At 35.9% G+C, this 17,940-nt stretch overlaps 1 protein-coding gene across 2 annotated transcripts in view; it reads right to left on the reverse strand.

Moving 5' to 3' along the window:
- Nucleotides 1-4,282: 4,282 nt before the first annotated feature.
- GABRA2 (gamma-aminobutyric acid type A receptor alpha2 subunit) overlaps nt 4,283-17,940 on the reverse strand; it is a 56,879-nt gene continuing 43,221 nt past the window's right edge. For both annotated transcript variants that reach the window (XM_030449618.1, XM_008491816.2), the window contains 4 exons: nt 15,375-15,518; nt 14,431-14,583; nt 7,727-7,929; nt 4,283-4,591 (listed from right to left, as the gene is read on the reverse strand). In XM_030449618.1, the coding sequence (XP_030305478.1) occupies nt 4,283-4,591; nt 7,727-7,929; nt 14,431-14,583; nt 15,375-15,518 (809 nt within the window). The remainder of the gene's footprint in view (nt 4,592-7,726; nt 7,930-14,430; nt 14,584-15,374; nt 15,519-17,940) is intronic.

The raw sequence follows: 17,940 nt of genomic DNA on the forward strand, positions 1-17,940 counted from the left end.
TCTCTGTCCAAGATGTTCCATATGGCAAAAATCACACAACATTGCACGGTTTTCACCAGCAGTCAGCAAAAGCCTCTCAGTTTCAAAGGCACAACTCACTTCCCTTAAGTTCAGCAGAATTATACAAGGAGTATATTGATTTCATATACTCTCTAAGTTATTTTCCCACTACTCAAATATGATAATGAAGGATAAGAATTAAAGCTGAGACAAAAATACACATTACTCCCTTCAGTGACTTCTTCCTCAATCATCTCACAATCACTGACAGTAACAAAGCAATTTGCTCCTTCCCTTTCCCTCATCCTCACATCCCTTCCTCCTCCCAGCCACTTCTGATTGCTTTCAGGAAGACAGTTTATGATCACCCCACTTCTAGAAAGCCTGACCACCACATCCATTATCTATATTATCTGGGAAGAGAGGGTGATTCAATAAGGCTTGTGTCTGGTGTCTAGTGAAGCCCTTGCACACTCTCTCCTGTGGCTATACAGATTAGCTCCTTAACTTAGCATAATATACAGTGGTATGAGTACTCTGCTAAGGTAATGCTCTTATCTCAGAACATCTACCATAATAATTGTTTTTAAAGATGCTCAGCAATACCGCAGGTACAAGTTACTTTACCCAGACACAGAAGGTGAAGGTAATTTCACTGGCTACAACATAATTGAAGAGTTTGGAAGCCACTCTTAAAAGCAATCTGTTAAGAAGTCTCCAGCAGGCAGCCCTGACTGATGAACCCTGCTGATCTCTGTATTATTCAAGCTGATTTATAAATTACTGTTAAATTACTGACCACATGCATCCAGAAGTACATGCCCCAGCAAGAAACTGGAAAACTATTTCATTAAACTCCTTCAGAATTATGGTAGCTGCAGTCCAAGTCTACCACAGTGTTGCATCATTGTGTTTATTGTATTAATTTCTTAAGCTAAGTACTGATAAGACACCAAGAATAATGGGAAAAAAATTAGATTAACATGTCAACCCAAAATTTCACTGATAGGTGTGCAAGTCTTTGATAGAAAAGTGATTTGCACTTGCTTACTTGTGCAAGATTTTCTCAGTGTAGCTTAAACTTCTAAATATATAGCACATATATTTGTGAGACCAGCTTAAAAAACCCCAGAGTCGGATTCTTTATCACTAAATTAAAAGAAGGCCTAACTTGTATTCTGGTGTTCCCTGCATGATGCTTGCCTTCACATAAATGCTTACATTCAAATTCACTTACCCAGTTGTTAGTCTTATCAATTTGCAACTTACGTGTAGCCAGTCCAGTCACTATGTACTTTTCAGCACTGAAACAACAAAGCAGACTCCTTGCTGCCACAGAAGGAGTTTGCTTTCATACAGACCAACTGAACAAATGTAAAAGTGAAATTTTTCTGGGGTTTATGTACTCAAAAGCCTTGCTGATGCCCACAATAGCTGCACACAAACATTTAAAATGTATTCTTTTTCACTGTGATAATTTAAAAGATACGCCTGTTTTTTTCTATATTAGTGTGTGATAAATGTATCTTTAGCATGGGATAAACACCTGTTTTTTGACTGACTGCCTAAACATAATGCTAGCCTAGAGAAAATGGTCAGTGAAGGAAAAAATAATTGTAGCAATAAAAGCCGCAGCAGCCCAGGTGACTAACGTGGGACAGCATCAGGTTTTTTGTGCAAACTGAAGATAGACATTTTGCATGCAACTCTGAATTACACAGATGCTATCTTCCAGAGAAGTCTTGTTGGAGAAGACTGGTACTGTTAATAACCTATGAGGGGTCCCATTCTTTGGTAAGGATGCAAAAAATCCTTCCTTATCAGGTAATCCAACATGCCTCTGAGCACACTCATGTTTCTACTGGGGAGAGTTCTTCCATACAGTGTTGTGCACAGAGCAATACACAACATTGTCTACACATCATGAAGGGTTTGGAGTGTCTGGGATATGGCCAAGGGTTAAACACAAACCTCTGTTTCTCACGCCCCAGTCCAGTGAGGTTTGGAGAGTCCCTAAATCTTACTGATGTGAACAGAAGGTAAGAACTCCCCCTAGGTCACAGGAAGGAGACCTCTGCTACAGAAAGTATAATCAAGCTACTTTAGCTCAAGAGCAGTTTAAAATGGGCCTCCATTAACTACTCTGTCAGAGCCCTTTGCCATAAACAGAGTTAAAAGTGAAGGGATTTTTCTACAATCCTAATATTTACAATTATTTGTACATATGTACATATTTATATATATTCATACCTGGACAATATGACTTTAAAGGGATAATTTATAATTTACAAATGAAACATTTAAAAATTTATAATTCTACCATGAAAAAAACCCTTTTTTTTATTGCTTGCCTTCCAGCCTTATGCTCATAATCACACTATTGCACTCATCTCCATGTTACATGGAAGATCTATATTTACATATAAATATATAGGAAAATAAGGATATTTTTATTTTAGTATTTTGAGTAAAGTGCTCATTTTTAACTACTGTTGATGAGAAAGGCTTAACCTGTCAGTTAATTGGGACTTCAAGGGAAACACACCTTGTCCATGCTTCTCCCTTTCATATATAACTTACGAAATGTCTTTATTTTACTGAAATCAACTCTGTCTTAACTATTAATTCTATTCATAATATGCATTTGTGACCTTGGCATCTATACTGTCACACAAAGTACAAAACAGAATCACATTAAGAGCAAAGAAAAAGCAAGAAAACAAAACAGCAAATGAAAGCAGTGTTTCTCTTGGTTGTTTTTAGCACATTTCCATGTCTTAAGATACTCTTTTATTTGATTTTAGAAATATTTGTACAACTTTGTTAAACTTTGAACATACCTATTTTATGCACTATACTCAAGTACTGTACAAAACTGCAATAAATGACACTATACGACTACATATGTCTCTACTAAAAGACATCATCATAAAGGTGTATCTTTTTTTTTAAAGGTCAACTAATAACTGCTAATGTATAGGTGAATCAAAGTATTTTTGATTGGCCAAGTATACTAAAATCTAAATACAGTACACAATTATTAATTATGTCATGATTTACCAGGCCTTTCGAGGGATAAAGAATCTTTGCAAAGGCTCAGATGAAAAACAGTTTTACGGATCAGTATTAAATGTTCATATAAAATTGCAAATGGCAGCTCCAATTTTGTTATATTAGTGGATATGAAATACAGTTGATACCTACTGATGATGCATGACCTTTTATTAAAAAAATAACATTCAAATCTTAGCAAAACCATTTCTAGTATACAAAGTTGTTGTAAAGGTATGTCGGCGAAATGTAAAGTTGCAATTTACAAAAGCAGCAGTCAGTTTATAATATGGACAATTTCCTGAACTTAAATCATAGTTCTTGTTTCCCTTGAAAACAATGCTTTCTGGGACAGATACAGGTAAATATCTCAATGGCAGTTTTTAGGATAACATTAAGCAAGGAAAAAGAGTGTATTATATCACTGGTATACTTAACCCTGAAAACTTTGAGTGCTTTTATGAACCTAAAAATAATGCAATTAAGAATAAAATCAAAAAGCAAAAAAGACAATCCAATTATGCTGAACCAGACAACCTGGCTTAGCAACACTGAATGGTGGAAAGAATCAGCTTCACCAGTGGAAGTTGGTTGATTCTGGAAATTTGATCAACAGTTGCTTTTCCCTGAAATCAATTAGAAGAGTTTAATAACAACTTCACACAGGACAGAAGTAAGAAACCTGTGGCTTTTGCCATATAGCAGTCTTTACTACCTCTTCAGCCTAACTAGTATCCAGAATGTTTGTGAACAGTAAAACTGTATGACCTCTGTACTCTGTTATGTACATGGGTACTGCTATTGTATGAAACAATTACACCTTTTTAAAAAAATCACTTTTTTAAATGACAGTTTCTTTCATTAAAGAAGAATTAGTAACTTTGTAGAAAAATATTTTAACTTTAAATTAAAAAAATACTGTTCCTAAATAATTATGTAGGATTATATCTTCACTTCATTGTATGGAGAGAATATAATTCTGTATATTTGAATCCTAGTTTAACAGAACTCCCCTGGGTTTAACTTTTAAAGAGCTGGCTGTATTTGCCATGGGTGCTATCTGTTTACAGATCCATGAATTAACACTGTGTCCCTCCTTCAGAGATACACAGATAAGACATTTATATACACTCTGTACATAATGGTTCACAGATTAGCAGTTATTAGTCGTACTGTACAACCTATCTGATTAGAATGATGCTTTAAGTAAGTCCTCAGTGCAATTCAGCTTTTAGGTTGATGGCGCAAAGCCAAGTAATACAGGCTCCCTGTTTAAATAGGTAGCCCAATACACTAAATTAAAAGTACCAAATAAGACTGGAAACACTATTCTAGACATTCTGTCAATTTTGCTAACACTGTTGAATGTCTTCTTTGCTTCCTGTGGCTTTGCTTCTGGTTTTGCCTTGTTGGGTTCTGCAGTTGTAGCACTCTTGGAGATGGTTGGTAGCACTGAGTCCTTGGTAATATTTGGAGCATAGTTGGCTACAGCCACTGCATAGGCATTGTTTTTCTTAATGACAGATGCTTTTTCTTTTTTCTATTGAAAGACATCACGAAGTTAAAAATTTAATGTGTATTTTACAGAAAAGACTTAATAAAACATCATTTTAAATGCAAAGGAAACAAATTAGTATCTGTGTATGTTAAAATAAATTCCAGGCCATAACGCTGAACTCAAATACAAAGACAGACATTTCTGGACTATCTAAAAAGAAGGTACAGGTAACAGAAGAATGCTCTAAAACTTGGATTTTTACACCATCAAATGGCCACAAGTTATGGGAGGAAAGGTCTGCTACAGCAATTGTAAGGATCAATGAAAAAGAGTTGGTCTTTCTCTAGCTGCTTTGTATCTGGCTCATTACAACAGAATTGCAAGCTCTTTAAAATGTTCTCTGTTAAAAAAACTAAGAGTGAATGGGTGCATTGGGTTAAAAAACCAAAATTACATGGCATTGTAATAAAATTAAAATTAAGCTATCTTTCCCAGATAAATAGAGCATCACTACTATTTGAACATCTCATGACACCAATAAGTAAAGGAATTCCAGTAACTGTCTACATTTTTAAGATATTCTGGAGAAATATATGTTTGCATGTATACATATGTAGACATACACATATAAAAGGTTGGAAAGAAATTTCAATTAAGAGAACTCCAGCCTGGTAGTTATAAAAGTGAGCTGAGAACTTGCCTAAGAAGTATTTCTGTTTTTAGAAAGTATTGTTTAAAAATGCATACGCATGATAAAAATGGGGATTGGAACATAAAAATAACAGAAGATAAGAAAAGTGGGATGGAAGGACAAGAATTTAATAAAGTTCAGCAAAAAGAAAATTAAGTCCTGCACCTGGGGAGGAATAACCCTATGCACCAGTATAGGCTGGGAAGAAGCTTTGCAGGAAAAGCCCAGGGGATCCTGGTGGACATCAGGTTGAGTATAGATGTGGTTTTTAGACACATTTATAGGTATACAGACCAGCTCTGTAGTAAGACTCTAATGCTATAAATTGATTCACTGTTTTGCAGTGATCTGAAACTAAGGAACTTCTAATAACATACAGGAAAGAACGGAAAGCTTTCAGTTTTTCAGGAAGCAAGGTTCTCCATAGAAGAGAAGCAAGCAAATAAATATTAGATTCAGTACAGAATTAAACAGGTGAAGAAATAGTAAACCTCTGATGATAAGAAATCATCTACTGCTGTATTGATTTTTTAATGGAAGGGGCACAAGTGAGAGAATTCTTGTGACATTTCACATACAGATGCATTCCAATTTTTACTTCCACTGGTATGCATCTACCCAGTTTCCAGTTCTGATCTTAAATTAGCTCTAATTTGATATTAATCAGGGCCATCTACAAATCTTGATAAGATCTCAATTGGTAGATGTTGTGTCCAAATACCTTGTTTTAGGAGATGGTGTCATATCAAAAGAAAATCTGGGATTATGAGGGAATTCAGCATTGTTTCTTAGTGATGGAAGTGTGAAAAAGGGTTGATCAAGTAGGCAGCTTATCCCTGCTCCTGCTTTCCTGTGAGACTAATTCCTTGTTTACAGCACTTACATAGAAATTTCAATATAACGTGAATACAAATAACTGTCACAGAGGAAACAACTTTATTTGGTGAAGACTAAGCTTGACTTAAGGTACACAGACACATTTGGCAAAAATAAGATCAAATTACTTAATCACCTTGCAAGAGGAATACTCTAATTGATCTATAATGCCCTCCCTTTCAGACACACTTAGTGTGTTTATTAATGGTGTAATGAGACCTGGATAATAAAGAATATATTTGTATGAAAAAAATTGTTTGAAGAAAATAACAAAGGGGACATGCAAGTGGTATATAAACCTCAAGAGGGAATTGGTGTAATGGTATAATGGTATAATTTTTCAGGAAGGAACACTAACTACCTAGATGTTAAACAGATGACACTCCTACGATTGTGATGTTTATATTAATTTCAAGGAACAGCCAACGGATGATTGGAGAGTTTTTTAAGGGCTCCTTACATTATTACAATGCCAGGGCAATGTGCAAGTCCTTAAAGCTTCACTCACAAGTTCACTGATGAACTTGTAGTGATGCTGCTTCTAGCATGAGGGAAAAGATCCTGGAGCTATGCCCTTCTGGAAGCCACACAGAATTATAAGCAATGTACTCATTTCCTCAAATATTTCTTTACCCTTAACCAAAGATTTTGCATCTTTATGCATTATGCTTTATGCATTTGAAGTGCTGAGAAATCATCAGTTAATTAAACTTTGCTTCCCATCTACTATTATAATTTAAGAAGCAAGTAATAGTCAATCCTTTTTTAAGGAGAATCACATAAGCCAGAGTATTCTTTGCTAGAATAAATCCCTTTGCATTGGTAGAATCAGAGACTGGGACAAAATTATGTAATATAGCAAACCAGTCAAAAAAACCCAAGTCAGCTTGTAAACATTTGTTCTTTGTTACTATAATTTTAAACTGTAAAGCTTGACACAAATTCATGTGTATGACCAGTTCATTTTGTTAATGAAATAAGAAATTCTAGCAGGTTACGTTTTCATGCTTTCACACCTACACTACTATTAATGCCACAAAATTAAGGCATGACTGTATTTCTGTACACTCAGAGCATCAATACACCCCAGGAGATGACATACTCAGAACTGAATAACTGCTATTTAAATTAAACATTAGTGTTTACATATCGTTAGGGATAAGTTTGCGAATACTGAAATGTTCAAAACTTCAACATACTGTGATTAAGTTTTTTTATATGTGACCATTCAGTTATTATTATGCGTTCTTTCTATAATACTTTTCTGATTTCCAACTCACCTGGATTGAACAACGAAAAAGTGTACTACTTAATTTATTGGGATTCAATTTTCTGAATAGATAAACAGTTTTATCTGAGGAGTCAAGAAACAAGCCAGGCAGTTCCCAAAATAGATACTAAACAAAACTAAATTTGGACTACTGAAACCCAGTGAGATTAGCTACATCAGGGCAGATATATTTTTGTTCAGGAGAGAAAATGCATCGACATTCTCCATGATTTAAAGCAGCATGTGTTATTTTTTTAATATAGCAAATTTCATCAAAGGTTTATATTACACCTGGCTTCCTGAAATTGACTGGAAATAGGACTTTTTCCTTATGACTTACCTTATCATTGACTACACTTTTTCCATCCCAGGCCCATCCTCGTTTTGTGAAATAATTTACAGTTGCAAATTCAATTAATGCAGAGAACACAAATGCATAACAAACTGCAATAAACCAATCCATAGCTGTTGCATATGCTACTTTGGGGAGCGAATTGCGAGCACTGATACTCAGTGTTGTCATTGTCAACACAGTTGTTACTCCTGCAAGGGGACAAAAAACAGATCAACAATTTTACTTGGATCTTGAATTTTAAGTAAAAAATACAAACCAAAAATTACTATGATTTGTTTGTGAAAAATCTGGTTATCTAAGTTAGTACACCTGGAGTTTCATTTGAAGTATTTTAGGTCAATTTTAGTGTCTGAAGATTTTACTCACAGGAGATAGATATGGTCTTAGTTTAATATTTAGCAGTCAGGACAGGTAAGGGACAAAGATGATTCCTTAATGGAATCATAATATTTTGCAGCACTACAGTAATGATGATTAATATGTTCATGCTTGGTGGCTGGCCTTACTTCAGTGGCTGCAGGTCTGACATATTTGCTGACAATATCACATACCTTGACCTTTCTTACTAGAAAAAGTGATTTTTTTTTCTTTTTTGGCAGTAGTTGTCTCACTAACTATCCAATGACAGAGTTCAAGACAGACAGGTTACATTTGCATTGAGGTAACATGGATTTTTTCAAGAATAACATATTGATTTGAAATCAAGAAAAGATTATTCTAACTTGTGTATTATGTGTCAGATTTGATAACCCATGAAGACTGTTCTTTCACTGTGGCTGTTACTGAAAGCACTTAAATATGCTTTGTACATCATGAAGTTCCAGTAGGGAGACAGCCATTATACTCCAAAAATCAGGAAAAAAAGATACATGTTAGGGGAGAAAGAAAAGCATGTTTATCTGAATCCGTTTTAGCAAGCAGAAACCTGCAGCCACAAAGAGAGTCTTCATTCATTAAGCAGACGAGTTCTCCCACCTCAGGCTGAACCACCCTTAGACAAACTAAGCTGTTCCCTTTGTGGCACACCATTAACTATGTCTCTAGAATGCAAAGCAACCCAAAGTGATAGACTGAGCACAGATCAGCAAACCTACACTCCATCGTCACAGGCAAAGGAGATGCCATGGCAGAAATATTAGAGACAGGACATCACAGCTTCAGTGACACACTCAAAACTGCTGTGAGAGGGCTCCCAAGAATAAGTCACCCTCCCTAAGCCAGACCTCCTCTGCCAGCAGCCTCTCACCAGGGTCCTGCAGCACTGACCTAGCTCAGATTTTCCTTCTGCTACAAGAGAAGCATTTTTAAGCACTGTGTGACAGGAAAAAGAGGCAGCAATTACACCTACTCAGACCTCTTCAGGCTTTGCAATTTCCACCCCTCCTGTAAAATATCTCCATCTCTGAGGGTGCTACAAAAGATTACAAAGCAAACCTAAGAGGACTCAGCCTCAGTGCTAATCTCCCTTGATGCTCTTCCAAAGGCCTTTCCCTGTGCAGCAGGGAAAACACGGCACAGAAACATCCTGCTGAGTCACACAGCAGCCAGACACCTTAGCAAACAGAATTCTCTAATAGCTATTTTCCAGCCTTTGTAAATTAAGGAAATGGATCTGGCCTGGAATGAGCCATGGCACTGTTGGGATCTACGAGCCTTTAGGATGAAGAGAAAGCAGCTACCATACTATGTTGTATGAATATGTGGAGACAATACATTTTGTAAAGAACTTGTTCTGTCCTATCACTTATACAACATATGACATAATTATTTTCAGCACCTCTGGGAAAAGGTAGTCTATCTTACACTTGAAATTATCACATGCAAATTTTTAAAGCGGTCCTGAGCTGCAGGTATATCATTTTAATTACACAGAAATATCAATAAAGTGATACTTTCTCAGAGATAAGGTGGCCTTATCCACAAGTAAATAGATATAGTTGCTAAGGTTCTCCTCTGTTTTAAGTCCTACCTTTCTGAACAGGCTAATCTTCTGGAAGCCCAACTGACTTCTTCAGGAATCTAACTCAAGATTAACTGCTGACTTTCTCTATTTTCAGTGAAAACATCATTAATTTACATCTTGTACCCTGCTACCAACTGACATTTTCTCTAAGAAGTTCAGCAAGCCACACCACTTTGTGACCCAAATGCTAATAAACAGGACATTGCCAGACAATTGCCAATGCACTTTTATTTATTCCCTCAGTCTATAAATTCAATGATGTTCAAGCTACTGAACATGTTTAACCTGAATTGAATAGCAAAACATAGGGTGGCAAATGCAATCTGTGATACCTGTCAATTTAGCAATCTCTTGTAGTTTGACACTTGCTATTCTTCTTCAGTCAAAAAGTAGATGACTTTGCACATACACTTAATGGGAGGAATCAATATCATCAAGTCTTCTTAATGAAAAAGGACTGAATGGAAAAAAAAAAACCAAACACCCTGCCTCCTTGTCACTGATAAATTACAAAAAGTTATAAACATGAAGGAATATGATCAACTTGTAAATAAAACCACATTTATTTCAAAAGACTTATTTAAACCCCCACAAAAACCTCTACAGTGACCAGATCAAAAACATTTCTCACTGAATTAACAGTAGATTGTTCCCCTGCAATGAGGTAGTCAACCTATTAGAGGAAAATAAGCTTCTCTAAGTCATCTACAACTCTGAACAGCCTAAATAATTTAACAGGCTATATAAAGACTTCATGACATCCCACTGTGATGTAGAAAGATCACAGTATATATGCAGGTCAAGAACTATCTTGTATAGCCTAGCACCCAGAAGATGTGGCACTGAACGAGTGCCAGGAAATGAATATGTGTCATCTTGAAAGAGACCACAAACAGGTCATTTGTTTGTCCTTAAAAAAAGATCAAGAATTAAACTGCTGACATTTTCCTTGTCTGAAAAGGTCCAAGAATTTCATACTTGACAGTAAATAGACCCCAACATCATTACAACTTTTATTCTCAGCAATGCATGCCTATGAATGCTAAATATCTCCTGGTATTACAGGTTTGTCCATCCAAGTCAAGACTGGAGCTATTTGATTGCCTGGACTTTTTTTTATGATGCTGCTTTTTGAAAGCCATACTGTTTCTTTTTCACTTGTACAATATATAGGTGTTACTTGAGAACACAATTCAAAAGGAGCATAAATTGGTTCTGCTTAGACACTGAGAGGTTAAGTCTGAGCAACCACAGATGGAGAGAATGCAGAAAGTAGCCCCAGTGGTCTGTCTACTCTTCTAACTACAAGAACAACACAAAAGGCCAGAAAACTTCAGAAGGGGAAGCCAAGGACCATGACATTACGTATTTTGAGAAAAGCTGCACTCAGTTAAGCTACATATACTTATCATGAAGTCAGTGCTCATGTTGCTTCACTCTACCAAAATCAAGTAATAGAGTTCCTCACTGATCAACAGCCAAAGAAACTCCCAGAGATGAACAGCAAGAGCTATTTGCTCCAACTCCAGTTAAACTGGCATCTTATTATGTCACTAGTAGAACACGAGCTGGGGTCTTGGCATCCCACTGAGCTGAGAGGACACAATTTGTTCACAGCCAGCTCAGTCTCTAACTGAGGGCTAGTTCTCCAACTATGTTTCCCATGTAAAAATATCCAAAGAAAATATCTGAATTTTAGTTAGGTTCCCCTTTCTGTAGTTGCGTAATTAAAAAGTCTGTCTATTTCAGGTCTAAATGGCTTTTTGGTTCATACATTAATTAATATTAAAAGATAAAAGATATAATAAGAAGAAGCAAAACAATAGGGTTAGGAATTCAGTGTAAGACTAAAATGACCACAGAGAACAAACAGAGTCCTCACAAAAAATTACAGCTATGTGAATTTACAGTTTTGCATCTTGGACAATGCACTAAAATAATGACTATTAGTTTTTGTTCTTGTCTGCTTTGTATATCCAAGAACATATATTTAGCTACATTCATTTTAACATCTTCACTCTTACTGAGTTAAAATGAGTTAAAGTTATCTATGAGTTAAAAAAACATAGCTAACTTTAACACTAAGAAACTATTTCTGATTTCTGTTGCCTGCTTCTAATGCTGCTCTTCAAACGTGGGATGTTTCTAAATGTTACGACCTATTAAAAATTTAACAGGAATTCAATAAGCTGCACTAGATTAGTTTTGTTAATATTGTTGACACTAAATGTGTAACAATAAACACATCACTAGATGAAACAGATTGTAATCTTTCTCTAAAGGAAGCCATTATGAACCAGGCTTATTCCCTTTTGTTAAAAATGCAGTAATATGTTTTTCAGATTTATCTGCTAGAGAAAACACATTCAAGATGTATTTAATTAACGATGATAAGATTTTCTTATTTCAATAATTTGAGGTAAAGTTGAAACATTATGCCATAATTCATTTGGGATAACTTAGGTCAATAATATTAAATAGATGCCATAAGAGAAAAGGATTAAAGAGCTCAAATATAAAGGCAGCTTTATTATATCAAGCCCTTAATGTCAATCTAGAACTTGAAACTATGTTGTGAGAGAACAGAAAGGGGAAAGAAGAGTAACTTCTTTCAAATATGAAATAATAAATGCTAAGTGGTGCTTTGAATAAGCGGGAGTTTCTTTGAAAGGAACAGTTCTCCTTCAGTCAGTCTTCTCCAGGATTTGGCAGTTCTCAAGAAAGTACTTGAAATAAATTTCTCATTGATTCTGAAAAACACTTTATCAAAACTAACGCTACTTAATCATGTTTCTGATATTTAAAGATTTATTATATATGTATGTAGCAAGTGACTACTCCATATAAGAACTAAAAATTAAGTGTGATTAATAAAAATGTAAAGTTTAATCTCCTATAGTGTTTATATTCCCTGCTGGAAGTTGCTTGCTTTATTATCTTAGCTGTAGTATGGGCTCTGTGTGTCACTGGATGGGGATTACCTGCAATTACCACCCCATTGAAACCCTGACTGTATCTGCCCAGCTCTTAATAGTCAATTCAGTAACAGATTAATTCAGGATGAGCCAAAAACCAGTAAGAAGCAATCAATGAACTTTGTATCAAACTGTGGCTAACTTCACATTTTTTGTGACACATTTAGGCCGGAGACCAGAGGGTATCAGAAATCCCAGTGACAACTGCTGCCAGCAGGTACAGAGCAAGACTGAGATTCACCTGGGGCTACATGCTTAGAGAGGCCACTGGCAGCTTAAGACGCAAATATCATCTAGAGTGTAAAAAAATAGTTAAAAAATGGTTCCTGAGGTGAAATCCAACTGGATGCAGAATACTAAGCCTGAGGTGCAAGTGCTGCACGAGGTGCATGAGGTGCACGTCTGTGGCAGAAATAAAATACTAGTATAAAAAGTGCTGTCTTCTTGAGATACACGTTGTGCTTTCTTTAGGAAAAAAAACAACCAAAACCCAAACCAAAATCATTAAAAAATTAACAAGAAACAACAAAAGGAATACAACATTCCAGAAGAATTATCCTAGTGCCTTGTTACTCATGATATAGTGACAGAAAATGCCTTTTAGGAAAAGGAGATGAGACTGGTTTTGGACAAATTAATTGCTGTATATGTGTATTGCCTAGATATATAGAGGGAGGCTACAGAAAAGGGCAGAGATACAGAAGCATTTGATGGTGTTCCTGTAAAGACGGGGAACAGGAAAGTGCATTTTCATAGGCAAAAATGGACAAATACACAGAAGATTTTGAAGAAAGGAAAAAAATCTGCCTGATAACTGCCTGGAAAAACATGGAAGAATTCTGGCCCCACTAAAACCACTGAATCATTTCACCTGGCTTCAGTAAGACTCATACTCAAACCTGCAATTTTCATGATGCTTTGTGTGGCATTTTCTCTACCAGGAGAGACAGTAAGTGTTTTGCTGTGCATCTAAGTTTGCCCTATTTTTTGAAGTGAGCATGGTGTTTACTGATGACTAATCACATGCCTTTATGATGGCTGATTCTATACAAACATTACTTTCCATTTTCTTGTGCTGGTTTCTTTTTCTTTAAAAGCAAACAAATTAAAAGAAATTTAAATTATGCAAATAAGACATTTGCTGCTTTGTTTTAATAAAGAGAGCAAAACCTTAATGTAAGAAAAACACCATTATTTTGTGCTGCTGAAGCTCTTCGTTGCCCTACAGTACATTCCAATTAGAATTAATGAGAAAGATTTGCCAAGATCCCCAAAATAGGGTTTCTTTTAAAGAACTGCAGCTTGCAAAGTTTAACACATTCAAATCATTCAACAAATTAAAATTGAATTTGCTTAATTTACAAGTATATGTAGAAGCTTATTAATCTAAAGTGTATCAGAACATTTGGATATAGGTAAGATATTTCGTAAAATAACCTAGATTTATTTTTTAATTAGAAACATTGTCATCTTTATCTATTCTGTAAAAACTTTTATTCTTGAAAGAACTGAGGATACATGGACTGTTCTCTTGTATGGGCTGATTTCCAAGAGCTTTGTGATTCATGGGAGATCTGCGAGCTGCAGTTGAAAGCTGTTTAGCATGGGACTAAAATCACATCCTACAAACACACTAAGAATGAAATGAATGAAAAAGGCATTTACCAAGTGGTAAATACCAGAAGTACCAGAAATGCTTCCTCACAGCTTCAGGTGTTGCAAACACAGCTGATGCTCCTCAGTGTACTCACCAAAGACTGTCCTAGCAGGTACAGATTCTCTGTTCAGCCAGAATGACACTTGAGAGAGAATGACAGTCATGATACAGGGGAGGTAAGTCTGAATGACAAAATAACCAATTTTTCTCTTCAAATGAAAATGAGCCGTCATTACTGTATATTCACCTAGGTGCCACAAACAAACAAAATACAATGAAAAAAAAGGTTATAACCTTAAAAAAAAAATCAGTTTCTTGGTAAAACAAAATTTGATACATTTATGAGAACCAAATCTGCTACGGTTAAATTGCACAGAATGCATTTTGTTGTAGAAAGCATCCTACATAGCATAAGAACATTTCTGAGTACAACTACATCTTATTCCCTCTGAGCTCCAGGAAAGGTTAGTGTTGAGGAACTTATAGGAGCTCTTGTTCACCCTGCCAGGAGCTTCAGTCCTGCAATCTTCTGCACACAAACATCTCTGCTTATGCAGAGACCTAAGGAACCCTAACAACTTAGTCTACACTCAGAATGCAATTGAGGGGGGTTCATCACATGTAGCAACACAGTCTAGAGTCAGGTAGAATAATCCAGTATTTATGGGGAGGTCAGTAACATAGTGGAAGGAAAAAATTTTTGAAACCAGCATACTTTATCATTTAGTAGGCAAAACCTGTCATTTATCATATGATTTTAACAATTATTGGGTTACAATCATTAGGATTCAAGACTAAGCTCCAGACAGCATTTAAAAAATGGGGACAAGTTCAAGTCTGCTACCACTGTTTACTTTTTACTATGAAGAAGCAGCAAAGTGCTGCGAAGTGTTATTTGTACAGTATATTAAGAAACTCTACCTAATATCTCACATTTTACAACAGTGTTTTTCTCTGTAGCCTTCAAACACCACCAGCAATACCTATGGTCTTTGTAGCTGTGTGAGTGGCTGTTTCTCCAGAACAACTTTTACTAACCTGTACTTGATTTAACTGTCTCTTTTCCAATAGTTTGGCCCAAGAGATCATACTGATTCAGTCTTGAACCATCTGGTGCCACCTGCACTGAATCTGAAGCATTGTAAGTCCAAATGTATGTCACTTCTGAAGTTGTGTATGCATCTGAGGGAAACAAGATAAAATATTTTGTCAGCAATTTCAATTCATCAAAACTCGTAGAATTAGAAGAACTAATTCTTATTTTTTCCAAAGAAAAACCACCCTGGAAACCTAAAATTATTTGTTAAAAATCATGATTGGTCATTTAAAAGAGCTTTACTGTAGGGCAAATGCATGTTGTAGTGTGGGAACAAGTACAAATTGTGATCTGATTAACCAAAATTTATTGCTACTGAACTGCAAACAGTATCTCTTCTGCACTGTAAAAAAACTTGTCAGAGATTACACATTATATGCATACTAGGATTCATGGTAAACCAGATGAAAAGAGCAACAATTTGCAAGATTTAGGGCATCCAACATTTTTGAAAGTTCATACCTATACTGTCTGACTTGCAATTGTCCTCACTCTACATTTTGGGAGTGTATCACAAGCATTTTATTATTAGCTGAAATTCATACCTAAATATGGGAAGCCAGGTTCAGTGACAATACCCTCATCAAACTGGAAGTGGCTCCGTGCCTTGCCCTGTGTATGCTCTTAAATTGCTTGCCTTACCATGGTGTCTTTTTGTGAAACACACTGACATTAAGAAGGCATTCATGGTTAAGCATACATTTAGCCTAGGGTCTGTCAAAATAAACTAGAATGGAGGCAAATCAACACTGCATTTTAGATAACATTAATAGCCTTACAGTAAGTAAGAAAAAAAAAAAATCAGTACTGCAATTTTTTCCAGTCTGATGCCCTACTAACCAAATGAAGTATGAACAGAAAAGGGTAAACCATGGAAGAAATTGTGTGTTCATTTTGATTGACTGGGTTGATTGACTGGTTACTTTTTAAATCTTACACGATAACTGTAGAGAAGTGAAAAAGAAAAGCAACATTTCTGTTAGGCTGCAAACATTTTCATTTGAGAAATCCCAGGAGATCCTAAATAAAGCTTCTTGATGTAACTAGCCATAAACTGAATAACTAAGAAAATCCAATGGTTGAGTAGAGTGTAGACATTTTTAACACTTCCCTTCTATATTTCCAGTTTCCCACAGGAAGACCTCTGCTGTAACACAAACCAGCAGTACTGCCAGTTGCTAATTTGTCCCTTCCCTCCCCACTGTTTGCTTGAATTTTTCATAATGATAAAAAGGCAATCTATTAATCTATAGCTTCTCCAATCCATTCAGTTTGGCTTTTCTATTGGGCATATCAAAAAACCTGAGACATTCCTACAGGCTGATGGTCCTCCTAGAAATGTAACATTAACAGACTATGAAGAGCTGTGACAGATCTATACTGCTTGCCTCAGGTAAACCAAAACTGTCAGGATTCCTCATTATTTTCAACACTATTCAAATTCCATCCCAGAATAAAAGCTGAGAAATGCAGTAGTCTAGAAATAAGCTCTAGGTAGAGAAATAAAATGAGTGTTTGGCTAACATCTCTGGTGTTAGTTAAACTGTATTATGTACTGTAAGCAGAATATAATATTTTGGGGGTAAAAAAGGCTCCCTGATAAAGATATTATTAAATCAAATGATCTTTCATCTTGATAGCTGATGCTTACAGTACTAGAAACACAGGTAATTAATTTACTCCAAACCCAAGGTAATGGGATGTGTCAGGGTTATGGACAGAGTGTGCACAATGCTCTGGCAATGTTCATCTGATTAATGATATCCTTGGTGGAAGTACATCACCTGCTTTGCAGCCTCTGGTGGCCCCAATTAATGTAAAATCAGCCACAGTTTAAAAGGTATTAAGCAGTTTCCTCAACAATACCCTTCCCTTTCCTGGGCCCAGCACAGAATGTAGGCTGCAGCCAAATCAAAAAATAAACCTTTTAGTGTACAAAATCCAGGAAATATTAATAATGTGATATTAATTGACAAAGAATAAGAGGAGAGGCTGTAATATAGACAAGAGGGCAGGGTCTCAAGTTGTGCTGGGGGAGGTTTAGGTTGGATATTAGAAAGAATTTCTTTACCGAGAGGGTGATCAGCCATTGGAATGGGCTGCCCAGGGAAGTAGTGGATTCTCCATCCCTGGAGACATTTAAAAAGAGACTGGGTGTGGCACTCAGTGCCATGGGCTGGTAACTGCAGCGGTAGTGGATCAAGGGTTGGACTTGATGATCTCTGAGGTCCCTTCCAACCCAGCCAATTCTATGATTCTATGACTCTATGATAGGTCAACAGAGTTATATTGCTGTTAAAATAATACTAGTGAAATAAAAGTCCACCTATTTAACATGCAGATGTGCTGGAGTTAAATTTTATATTACAGGAAGCTTTTGTTGTTGCCTTCATTGATGAAACATGTAAAACCAAATTATCACTAACAATAAAGAGAAAAAAAAGAGGAGAAAAATGTTTTAATAGATGAAAGCAAACATTATTTGAAGTCTTTAACCTGCTTTTCATT

This window comes from Calypte anna, chromosome 4A (genome assembly GCF_003957555.1).
Source record: "Calypte anna isolate BGI_N300 chromosome 4A, bCalAnn1_v1.p, whole genome shotgun sequence".
NCBI lineage: Eukaryota > Metazoa > Chordata > Aves > Apodiformes > Trochilidae > Calypte > Calypte anna.